General features: G+C 46.9%; 2 protein-coding genes across 4 annotated transcripts; both read left to right on the forward strand.

Annotated features, from left to right (window-relative positions):
• Positions 1 to 1,751: 1,751 nt before the first annotated feature.
• LOC121596352 (spidroin-2-like) lies at positions 1,752 to 5,549 on the forward strand. The gene has a single exon (XM_041921209.1). It carries the CDS (start codon positions 2,099 to 2,101, stop codon positions 4,034 to 4,036), a length of 1,938 nt encoding a protein of 645 aa, XP_041777143.1. The 5' UTR covers positions 1,752 to 2,098; the 3' UTR covers positions 4,037 to 5,549.
• A 1,553-nt stretch (positions 5,550 to 7,102) lies between these two features.
• Positions 7,103 to 11,825, forward strand: LOC121596415 (uricase). 3 transcript variants are annotated; one of them, XM_041921320.1, is made up of 5 exons: positions 7,103 to 7,333; positions 7,438 to 7,788; positions 9,972 to 10,279; positions 10,370 to 10,648; positions 10,737 to 11,825. In XM_041921320.1, exons 2-5 carry the CDS (start codon positions 7,670 to 7,672, stop codon positions 11,237 to 11,239), a joined length of 1,209 nt encoding a protein of 402 aa, XP_041777254.1. In that variant the 5' UTR covers positions 7,103 to 7,333; positions 7,438 to 7,669; the 3' UTR covers positions 11,240 to 11,825. The 3 variants fall into 3 exon arrangements, with proteins under 3 accessions (XP_041777254.1, XP_041777255.1, XP_041777256.1); XM_041921322.1 differs by lacking the exon at positions 7,103 to 7,333 and adding an exon at positions 7,909 to 7,928 and having other exon boundaries at positions 7,741 to 7,825; XM_041921321.1 differs by lacking the exon at positions 7,103 to 7,333 and having other exon boundaries at positions 7,735 to 7,928.
• The last annotated feature ends 111 nt before the right edge of the window (positions 11,826 to 11,936 follow it).

Genomic DNA, 11,936 nt, shown 5'->3' on the forward strand with positions numbered 1-11,936 from the left:
CGATGACGAATTGAAAGCAATTTTCCAATTGTAAACTGTCGCTTGTGATACAATGAGTGCAAAACATGGCAGGGGCACGTGATCGCATAAGCGCGATAGATGCTGTTTTGCAACCTCCAACACACAAAGTCCGCTCGTTAGCGAACTCCAACCGAACTCCCATTTAGAGGATCTTTCCTGGTACAAGAAAAGATTAGTTGTCCGTACGTATCAGGTTCCTCGCGCGCATTCTGTTCAGCTTGATCGCTGTTTTGATGCCGTCAATTTACGTCACAGCTGCTCGATCAAGTGAACGGATGAACCAAGGGAAGGGTAGTATTGCATCGTTCGTACTACACCTTTAAATCATCCACCTGGGCTATGAATCATCGCGAACGCGCCAACAAAACAACGACGTGTAGCTCTGACGTCATCGTTACGCGGTTTTGTGACACCTCCAAATGCGGGCGGGCTTTGTGTGCAAGCTTTCGCCTACAAGTGTGGTCGCCCTAACACACTACCGGTACATATTTGCTAGACGGCCTTACCTGAAGAGCCCATTACGAATATGGAAATGTAAGCACGAAGCAGTTACCTTCAGCGTAAACACATCTTCCGCGTACGGGCGGTTATCGATCGTTCGAGTGAAGAAATCCCCTCCACGTAAACGGATCACGTACCCCTACTACACCGTCCTTGAACCAGCGTAATGGAGAGTTGTAGCGGTGGGTCAGACGATTCCTTTAACGGTACTCGGATTCGATTGTGGAGAGTCTATTGGAATCGATGCTGATCCATGGGTTCGCTAGGTTCGCTGGATCAGAGTCAGAATCAAGCCCAGTCTGTGAAGTGCAACGAGTAGGTGCAAAAAAGCATTAGTGACTCCGAACCTCCAAAGAAAGTTCCGCAGCTCCAGTAGGTTCAGTGAATCCTGTATGAGCAACAAAAAAAACATAAACGACAACGACCAGAACTCCCTGTTAATGCTACTGCGGGTTGGAATCGTTTAAGCTTTTTGGTACCTACTGAACCAACTGATACACTAGGAAAAAGACTCAGTTGAACGTATGTAGATCATAATAGGATTAGTTCAGTTTATAACATTTTGAAGATTCCTTGACGTTTGAGCTTTGAACCAATTGTGTTTTTAGATAAAATACGTTTTAATTGAACGTTCGATAGATGGCAAAAAGTTCAACTAAGAAGTAAGCAGTTGTATAGGTAATCTTCTTCTAAATATTCACCAATTCACCAAAATGTTGTATATAGCCGTTTGGACCGAGGCCTGACACACCGAAAATACCACCATAACGCAAAAATTGACAATAGAAATATAACGTTTGTAACACTTAATAACGCTTCTCGTCTGATCAATTGGTTCAGCGAAATTCAAACAAAATTGCTGTTTTCTTAGTTGAACAGCGCAAACCAACAATTTCATAAATGAATTTGTAAAGTTTTACAAGTTTTATCGGCAAAATTGTGGTAAACAAACCTCCGTTTTGGGTTGTTGTTATTGAGAAGCATTAAAGTTTATTTGCCATGTGTTTCGTTACGGTGATATTTACGGCCTCGAGAAAAAATCTGAATAATATTCACCTGCTGTCATAAACATCAGCTCACATACAGAAGCATGCAGCAAAATCTCGTTCGGCAAAAACAGTTCCAACCCGATAGGTCCGGACCACTTCGCACATCACTACCACGCATCGCTGGTTCGCTCATATCTCACGCACACCATCAACCTCACTAATGAAGCCTTGCACGCACATCACTATGCCCATGAGCACGATTACCCTCACACGTTATTATTATTTATTCTTTCTCTTCATTTTAGTTTCTGCGATCGAACGCAGTGGAGTGCATTTTCCGAGTGGCTGTGTGCGGTGAAAAACGACTTTGTGATTGACGAGACATTCGTCCTAATTTTTGCTCCCGTATATCGAACTCGTGTGCCAAAAAGAGCATTAGTTGTGTAGCAAGTGCAACAAGTGATCAATACGGATTAAAGCGCAGAAACAGACCCGTGAAGGTCAAACCTCTTTAGGGGAGGTGTAAAACAGACGCGCTCGCGGTCGGATCGGGAGAAAGTGGCTCCGGTCGAGCAACGAGCGAAAAAATGCGTAGCGTCGGGTGTTACGAAAATAGGCAGCTGCAAGCGCTGACCATCTGTGCGCTGTTGGCCGTGTCCACACTGTTGCCGATGGTCGAGTCGGCCAAGTTTAAAAGCCGCTCGAAACCGTCGTCCTCCTCGTCCTCGTCGTCGGGCCGTGTGTCGAAGCCAAGCTCATCTTCTTCCTCTTCCTCCAGCTACAGCAATCCGGGCAGTCTGAGCTACAGCAACTACCAGTCGAAGCCTGCTCCCAAACCGTCCGCTCCGGTCGACACGTCGAACCAGCGCAACATCGGATGGAACGTAAACAGTCAGGCCAAGCCAGCGACGGGAGCTGCGGCGGTGAATAAGCCTCCCTATCCGGTGCAGGCCAGCGCCCCGGTACAGTCGAGTGCGGCGAAACCGCCGCCATATCCGGTGCAGGCCACACACAACACGCACCAGACGCATGCGGGCGCTCCGCCACCGCCGTACTCGCAGGGACCACCGCCACCGTACTCGGCCGCCAACAATCCCAACATGCACTCGGGCTTCAACGTGCCACCGCCAGCGTACACCCCGGGCAATCAAGGCTTCCGACCAGGTCAGCCCGGATTCGGACAGCCGGGATCGTTCGGACAGCCCGGATATGGGCAGCCTGGATTTGGTCAGCCTGGAGCGGGCGGATTCGGACAACCGGGAGCGGGCGGATTTGGACAGCCTGGAGCGGGTGGATTTGGACAACCGGGAGCGGGTGGTTTCGGACAACCAGCGGGTGGCTTTGGAGCACCGATGGGCGGTTTTGGCGGCGGCGGTGGTTATCATCCTCCGGCGGGTGGATTCGCCGCCCCGCACGGCAACTTCCAGGGCGGTGGCGTTGCTCCGCCAGTGAACTATGCCCCTGCCCCTTCGTTCCCGATCGCGGCCATTCCGGTTGGCGCGTACAAGCCACAAAGCTCGGGCATCGGTGTTGGTGGTATTGCGGCCAGCGTTGGAACGGGTCTGTTGGCGGGTGCGGCTGGTTCCGCCCTGTACAATGCCCTGCGTCCGGAGGATCGTACACGGTACAGCCAGGGAGGTTCGGGTGGTGTAACGATCATTAACAACGTTCCTGCTGCACCGGCTGCTGCACCTGCTGCCGCTGCCACTCCGGCAGAGGGAGCCGCCCCAGCAGCCGCTGCTGCACCAGCTCCAGTCGCTCCGGCAACGGATTCGGCTGCGGCTGCTGCTGCCGCCGCCGCCGTACCTGCTGTCCCACCACCAGCGGCGGCTCCTGCTGCTCCTGGTCCCGATGGTCAAGCGTCCGTTCCGTTGGCTCCGTTCCCAGAATCTACTGCCGACAACTCGACTTCATCTGCAGCACCACCAGCAGCAGCAGTATCTGAGGCCGCAGAAACGATGAACCAAAACGCCACCACCACGACGGAAGGAGAACAGCAGGCACCGGCAAACGGAACGGAAACGATGGTCCCACTGGCACAAGCACCACAGGTTGATGCTGCTGCTGCTGCACCCACCGAAACGACTACGGTGAACCCGAACGCGAAACAGTACATCCCACCGCCCGGCCAGTACTACCCTGCCACCGGACAGTACGTTCCACCGGGAGAGTACGATCCAGCGACGGGCATCTTCACCCCGGGACGCTACATCCCCGACACGACCATCTTCCAGTCGGGTCAGTTCGACCCGCTAACGCAGATGTTCACGCCGGGACGGTACGAAGCCAATGGTCAGTTCATTCCCGACCCGAACCACCCGCCACTGTCACTGGCACCGCCGGCTGAAGGACAGGCTGCTGTCACACCAGCTGCCGCTGCTCAGACGACCCAATCGGAACCCGTCACACCGGCCGTTGCATCGCTGCGGACGGCGAGCGGCGCCAGCATGAAGACCGTTTCACTCATGACAGCGCTTGGTGCGCTGATTGCGTCGGAAGCTTTCCGCCAGTTGGTACGCTTCTAGGCCTTTGCCCTTCCCAAATTGCGCCTTTCTTTCTAGTCCTGCAACCCCGGGAAGCAAGGTTAACAATGGTTAACATTTTTGTTGTGAAAGCAGTGAGTGCGTGAATATTGAGCATTTTTTCTGGAGCAATACTAGTAGGCCTTACAATCCAAGTGCAGTTTCTGTCGAAGCATACAGCAGAACAGAGTATTACAGCAATCGTAGCCCAACAGTTGCGAGATGGGGCATCCCCACAAAAGAGACAGAGAGAGTGAGAGAAGAACAGGTTTAGCGTATCAAAGGTTTAACACCGGCTGCCTTATTAGATATTCATTTGCAAACAGGTTTCCGAACGAAACGATCACAAACAGATTCGCAATAGTCATAAGATCTCGTGATGCAGACGGTTTAGAGTTGAATTTTGATTGCAGCATCAAACAACAGAACATTTATTCGCTTATAGAAGTTATTTTTCTCCCAATGAAACCTTTTATACATGTGAACTGATAGACTGCAAAAGGCAATCTAAACATTAGAATCTTACAGAAGGGAAATAGTATGTTTAAAATACTCATATTTTGTTGTTACCAGCTACAGGAATCTCTTGATCTTTATATGACAGTTGTAATTGAAAATCCATCCACCAATATCTGCGATCCCTCTAGGGTGATCGATAAGGGACTGTAATCTCAACATTTTTTTACACGCATTTACATGTCAATATCTTTAGGGTCTGTTAAACCCAACATACTATCCACTATACTCTCTCTAAAACTGAAATGTTCTCTCTAAAATCCTACCCCGTTGCCCTCTACGCTACTCAGTGATATAAACTCTGGTGTTGAAGTTGAACGATATTGTATCTTGAAGCTATTATATACCCGGAATGTGTTTCTATTGCAACATAAACAATTAACTCTTCCGCATGAAAGCAACACAAATCAACATGTTCGTAGTGCGTTGTACAGTACAGTCTTTAGCAATACCGCACGCTCGAGCCACAAGCATCCTAATATGTTTTATATAACTAAATATCTCTATGGTCAATATAAATCGAAAGATTTATCATGTATGTTTCTACACACAGTAATGGTTTACGGTTCAAGCAAAGCGATCGAGAACGATCACCTATCTACGAAGACAATCAATATGTCGCTTATGTCTTTACATGGAACCCGGGTGTGATATTAGGGAGTGGAATTTATTGGTGATAATATTTCTTCAACTGTATTGCAGCGTTAACTCTTCTTCGACCTTTCAAAGCACGTTTCTCAACACTACGCTATCATGGAGATAAGCCAAGCAGGTACCCCAGGGCACTGCTGCTGATGTGTCTTATACGATTTTTGTAAAAAAAAAGGGAAAAGTTATTGGTAAATTACTTTGCGGAGTATGTTTTGGCAACACTAATGAATGAAACTGCTTTTGAAGCAACCATATGAAAGTAAATCGGAATTCGATGGGGGTAATAGCTATTGGTTTTAGGCACCAAATTTTACTGAACAAAAAATAAAGAAAACAATTTCAATTGGAATATGTGAGTGTTTGTTATTAACTTAAACGTGCAAGTTTTATATTATGTTAGATACATAATCAGGTAAGTTTTTACTGTTTTATGTGATATTTATAGTTTTTCATCAATTTCACACTAATTCCGTTATAGAGAAATGAGAAAGCAGTCAAAAGACGAAAAATCAACCCTTCTGTGTATCTTCCGCATTTCAAATGTAACGCTCAAAACAACCGTTAATTGGCTGCGTGCGGCGCTGTAGCTGGCTGCATCCGTTAACATATGTAACGCCCGCCAGTGGTCGTACACCGATTAGGATGAATTTGAATTTGATTTCAAATATGCTTTCAAGTCGAAAAACAGAATATATAAAAATAATATATTTTTTTGTAGAGTAACTGAGCAAATTATTATTATTTTTTTTATATTTTTCTTTAGCTTTAGCTGTACCGCTGGTTATGATGTCTGTCTTTTATAGTTTGAACTCTGTTGCACGACAAACACAATTAAATTCAAATCAAAGGTGATCATTACTCATTAAGACTACAGACATACTTTGTGCCGGTTGTTTTAAAACTGTCTCGTGGCAATAAAATCTAATTGGACTTGAACACCCTTAAAGGACACATGCGATAATGCCGGCATTTCTACATCCAGACAACAGTTCTAAGAAATACAGAGAGAGAGGGATAGAGAGAGAGAGAGAGAGAGGGAGAGAGAGAGAGAGAGAGAGCAATTTCATTTTCTCCTCTTTCTATTTCTACTGCTCTCTTCACCGGCAAAAGACACCGTTAGGACTCACCCTTTAAACAACATCTTGTTTTGTCTAAAGTCCTTATCCGGATTCCAGCTCGTGCCACAAATCCCCTGCAAACTGATTCTTGGAATCATCTATCAGATCGCGACGCGATTAGCCGGACGAACGATCTTACAATCTATCGGGTGGATGATTTCCTAAGCGTAAGTAACAGTTTGCGGATGAAGGTGCCAGTTACTGGATGAAAGCAAAAACAAAACAATGTTGTGCTACAAATTCTAACCGGTGTGTTAAATAGACAACAGGCTAGCGAGACAGCTGGCTGGTGTGCCAGCGAGGGTAGGGTAATACAATGTTTAGTAAACACATGGCAATGGGTGGATCTTGTTATTAGCCGACGTTCACGTGAGGCAAAAATTAAACCTTCCACAGACTGCCAACGCCGTCGACAAGCACCAAGGGACGTCAATGTGGTATCGATGAACCTCCTCTAGGTCTACCCTTAGTCGCTCCATTGATTTAATTGGCTCAGTTCTGCGGTAAACAACGCGCATGTTTGTGTTGTTTTACGCATGTAAAATTGTAAAATTTTCCCACTGCTCACACCGCATCAACAAGCGGCGGTGGTTGATGGTTGTTTTAGCAAACAAGACAAAGCCGTTACCACCGAATTTCTTAAAGTCACCCCTGTTCCCTTATCAAGCGAGAGGGTGAGCAACATGTTTACTGCAGTCCAGTCGCCCCGACAACATTAACTTCTGAATCACTTCCCCACCATGGTTGGGTGCGTATGTGTGTGTGTGTGTATGCTTGGTTTCTACGCAGTGCATCATCGGTCAAGGATTGTCATCATAATTGGTAAGATCGTCAGTGACAACACCGGAGCCTTACCTCATGACATAAAAGGGAAGCGACAGCTAGCAGCGCACCCGACAGGTAAGCACGTGGTTTGCTTGTGTTGCAACCGTTCGGAAGCGAATTGACACACAATTCGCATTGTATCGCACAAATGTCCGGCCGACCGTCTTATGTCGATCATCAATCAATTCAGGTATGCAGGTATTGTCCTCGCGATGGCAAAAAAAATACACACACACAAAAAGTGCATTACAAATGATTCTTCCATCCCCTTCTTCGGTACACTTGCAACTGCAGCTTACAGTGGAGGCTGTAAACGTAGCGTAACAGGCAAGACGAAACACGAACTGAGAAGCGACGACAATGACGATAATGCTCCCCTGTCGATGGCCGGCTGTGTCGATTAGACAACAATTCGGACCGAACCGGACTGATAATGGGAAATTCGAGCCACCGAGCCACTGGCTGGAGGTAGGACGGACGAACGAACGATTAGCACCGGGCACCAGGGGCTAGCCCGCGTTGTAGAATGAACAAGCGAACCGATCGCGTACGAAGAAGAGCCCAACGATCTCGGGCCGTGGCAGTGGGGAAAAATCTTCGCGATTCTCGCTGCCGTGCCCCATTTAAGCGGTGGCAGTGGCCAAGGTAAGACTAGCAGCCGTCCAGTCAGGATTGTTGACAAGTGAGTTGCAGCAGCGTGTGAGTGTTTAGTGGAGTGATTTATTAACATTATTTTTTGCGAATTTGGTGAACATTTGTTGTTAGTTCCGGTGATCAGAAATCGAGTAAGTGATCGACAACAAGAGTTTAGAATTTACATCGAAATTGGGATTAGTGTAGCATCTACAAATATTTTGGGGAAGAATGTTTGTGATTGTATGCATGCATGCGAATAAGTGAGTGAAAGTGTTACACCAGCAGTGATAAGCGATGAAGAGTGACTTAAATAGGAAAGTGCTCGCAACACATGGGATTGCTGTGAGATGATCTTCAGATGTCTTTGAAGATCGCTTGCATAGTCTATGTTATAAGAGGGGTTTAAATACGATGTTCTGAATAGTTTATGATGATGTTATATGAAGATTCTAATATGTTGGTCATAGTAATCCATACCACAAGCAAGATGAAACATCTCTCTCCATCGTAATCAAATTGAAATAACATGGACCATTGTCTGAAGATCATTAAAGGCCTTTGACCTCTAGTGCAAAGTGCTTTTTTTATACATTGTATCTCCATGTACTAAGTACTTATAACAAACATATCACCGCATAAAGGAACTTGATCCTGAAGTCTACATGGATATTCTTCTGAAGATCGTTTGAGAGCATTACTGCTGCTTTTCAATCTTCTATGTTTTATATGCATTAAAACGATCGCCAAATAATGAAGACGTCTCACACTCAAATGAAAACTACAATTTTCGGTCCATTTCCAATTCCAAATCATTTCATTTAACGCTCAATGAAATTCTTCTCCTACTCCCTGTGCAACCATCTGCCGCAGAGTGGTGATGATGATCGCGGACAGTGTACCACGTCATCGTTATCTCGCCACCGGGGTTCATCATTCCGTTCTTGTTCTTGGCTGCTTGGCTTGGCCTGGCTCCTGTCAACAGCCGAGACTTCCATCGTGGTTGCGTGGTACTGCAAAAACGGTTTTGTTTTTGTGACAGAACCCGCAGGCAACACCCCTGATAACCTTTCTAACCAGAACCTGCCTTATGAGCGTAGGGTCTGCCTTATGAGCGTAGTGCACACAGCTGGGGCTGGGGAAATTCCGCATCCGCGGGTACGTGCAGTGTGGCACGTTCACTTTCTACCGAGTCTCCAGGAAAGGGCATTCCTATTGTTGTTCAATAAAAGTTGTTGGATGCTATTTCGGGGATGCAATAGAATTTAATCGATCGTTCGACACCTGTCCGTGCACTGGTTCAGGTCATCTTTTTGCCGTATCGAACTTGCTTGATTAGATAATCCAAATAGCAGCCGGTGGGTGCCATTCGATTGCTAGATTGTAAATTGGCAAAAAACCAAAAAAAAAAACCAACCACTTATCAGCATTAGTAGGGTTGTCATTTTTTGGGCAATTCGTCTAACTTTGAGGACAAGGGCATACGAAACGGGATTCACCCGAGCGATTAGCGTTCGCGTTTTTTGCCTTTTGCCGATTGAACCTATTGAATTGGGACAGAATGATGATAAGCAACCACAAGAGGGATCGTAAATGGCCCGCGGAAATGCGAATGTCACGCTGCGATCCACAAACTCTCTGGTATCTGGGCAAAGAACAGGGCGCAACAAAACGAAAAACAGTACAGTTTCCGCACGTAGTCGACGACGTCATCATCGCGCGTACAACAGCTGTCAATCCAGTGGTGGATGGTTTGAAACCGGTTCGCACTGGCCTTTGTGGATGGCTTCTTATCATGGGGGCCTCATCCGTCATTTTCAGCGAATGGGCACATCTAAACAGAGGAAAGGATAAGCGTAATAACAGAGCAGTTGTAGTAAATGTGTTACAATTGCAACCAAACATCCATTGACGAACCGGTTTTCGTTTTCTGCTAGTGAGTGAGAACGCATTGTGGTCGTGTTCGATGAACCCTGAAGTATGTAGAATGGCGTAACGGAGGTTCACCTTCACCAGGGTTGCCAGGTCAGGCTGGGAAATGATTCATGCAATTTGTGGCAGAATGGTAGAAGCAAAGAATTGAAGAAAAGCTAATTTTCTGCAAAGCTCCGTCCGACGTTGATTGCTACATGCAACGGTCAACTATTAACCTACTTTTGCTGCGTCTTGCTTCTTCCTCCAAACTTGCTTTCTAGAAGTGAGTTCGATTTGAACCGTTTTACCTACCATTCGGAGAAGCGCATCCGCCATCGAAGCAAGCAAACCCAGAAATTCCGCATTAGACCCCGCGCCACTTCCAAGATGATGTCCAGAAAGCTGATCGATGAAAGCCGGGAAGGATACCTGGAGAATGAAAACTCCCCCTTCCTGATCAGCAACTACGGGTACGGCAAGGACAGCGTGAAGGTGATGCACGTGGTGCGCAGCGGGCTGGTGCACACGATAAAAGAGTTTGAGGTGGGCACAAAGCTGAAGCTACGCAGCCAGAAGGACTATCTGGAGGGTAAGCAGTGTGCCGAAGCCAACTTCCTGCGAGAGCCTAATGGAATGTTTGTTTATTGTTTCCCTTCCCCCTCTCTCTCGATATGGACAGGCGATAACAGTGACATTGTGGCAACGGATTCGCAGAAAAACACCGTCTACCTGTTGGCGCGCAAGCACGGCCTCAAATCACCGGAAGAGTTTGGCATCCTGCTGTGTCATCACTTTCTCAGCAAGTACTCGCACGTGGAGGAGGTGTCGATACACATCGAGGAGTATCCGTGGTCGCGGATGGGCTTCGGTACCGGCCCGTACAAGGATCTGCATAATCACGCGTTCGTCTTCACGCCGACCGCCATCCGGTACACGGACGTCACGCAGAAGCGAACCGGTAAGCGAAACAGGGGCGTGATAATTCAATTTTCCGCCAGTGTCACTTATATTCGTTTTTTTTTTTTCAATGCTTTGATCCGGTCCAGAAATCAAACCGACCGTCATCAGTGGGCTGACGGATTTGCGCGTCCTCAAGACGACACAGTCGGCGTTCGTGAACTTCGTCAACGATGAGTATCGCTCACTGCCCGACCAGCATGACCGCATCTTCAGCACGGTGGTTCGTTCCTCCTGGCAGTACTCAACCGTCACCGGGGTTGATTTTGATTACTGCTGGAACAAGGTGAAGCAGTGCATCCTGAACAACTTTGCGGGCGAAACGGAGAAGGGCATCTTTTCGCCGAGCGTCCAGAACACGCTCTACCTGGCGGAGAAGCAGGTGCTGGAGACGATACCGGAAATTTCGTCCATCGACATGACGATGCCAAACAAGCACTACTTCACGTTCGACTTCAGCAAGTTCCCGAAGGTGGTGAACGAGGTCGAGCTGAAGGAGGAGACGGTGTACGTGCCGGTGGACAAGCCGGCGGGCATCATCTACGCCCAGCTCGATCGGAAATCGGATCAGTACGTGAAGAGTAAGCTGTGAGATGGATGTCTGTGGATGGATGGATGGAGAACTGTGGCCCGCGAAACCTGGCAACGCTAGTGGACTGTTTGTTATTGGTTTTATTCTATGAACGCTAAGGTGTGTCCTCAAGTAAACGTATGCGTAAGTGATGATGTCATGCCGAGCTTCCCAGTATGGTCATCTTGGCTAGAATGTATCTCTGTCCCGTGAATTATTGCTGAATGTTTGCACGACTTTGAAGCGCCAATTGTTATTACTTATCGTTTTTGTGGTCCTCTTTTTATGGTAAAAATGAAGCTCCAAAAAGGTTATGATTCATGCAAACAAACGACACTTTTCGAATGTTTGCGTGGTGAAACAAGTGAAGCAGTCAAACAATTAATTCTTTGAAATTGATGCACACACCCTTTGGAACATGCATCAAAGAATTGGAGGGAAAATCAATTTGTTTGATTGAAGCGTTGAGTGTGGGAAGTGCATTTGTATCATTTTTTGCATTTATTACACTCCCACAGAGTAGCAGAGCAGCCAGAACGTTCCAGTTTGATTGTTAATATAAGTCGATAAGGATAATTTTATCTCAATAAATGATATTATAGCATTATTTGGCGATTTTGTCCTTTTTCCCAGAAAATATTCTACAGGATTCCTTCGTGGTAATTAAATAGCTTTTAAAATTGATCTATTCCTACCGGAACTTCCTCCAATAGATGCC

The sequence above is a fragment of the Anopheles merus genome, chromosome 3R, assembly GCF_017562075.2.
Source record: "Anopheles merus strain MAF chromosome 3R, AmerM5.1, whole genome shotgun sequence".
In the NCBI taxonomy this organism is placed as follows: domain Eukaryota; kingdom Metazoa; phylum Arthropoda; class Insecta; order Diptera; family Culicidae; genus Anopheles; species Anopheles merus.

Coding starts and splice junctions, on each gene's coding strand:
- LOC121596415 (XM_041921320.1), top strand. CDS start 7,670: ATGAACAAGCGAACCGATCGCGTACGAAGAAGAGCCCAACGATCTCGG. Junction 7,789..9,971: donor AAGCGGTGGCAGTGGCCAAG/GTAAGACTAGCA, acceptor CTTGCTTTCTAG/AAGTGAGTTCGATTTGAACC. Junction 10,649..10,736: donor CGTCACGCAGAAGCGAACCG/GTAAGCGAAACA, acceptor GATCCGGTCCAG/AAATCAAACCGACCGTCATC.
- LOC121596352 (XM_041921209.1), top strand. CDS start 2,099: ATGCGTAGCGTCGGGTGTTACGAAAATAGGCAGCTGCAAGCGCTGACC.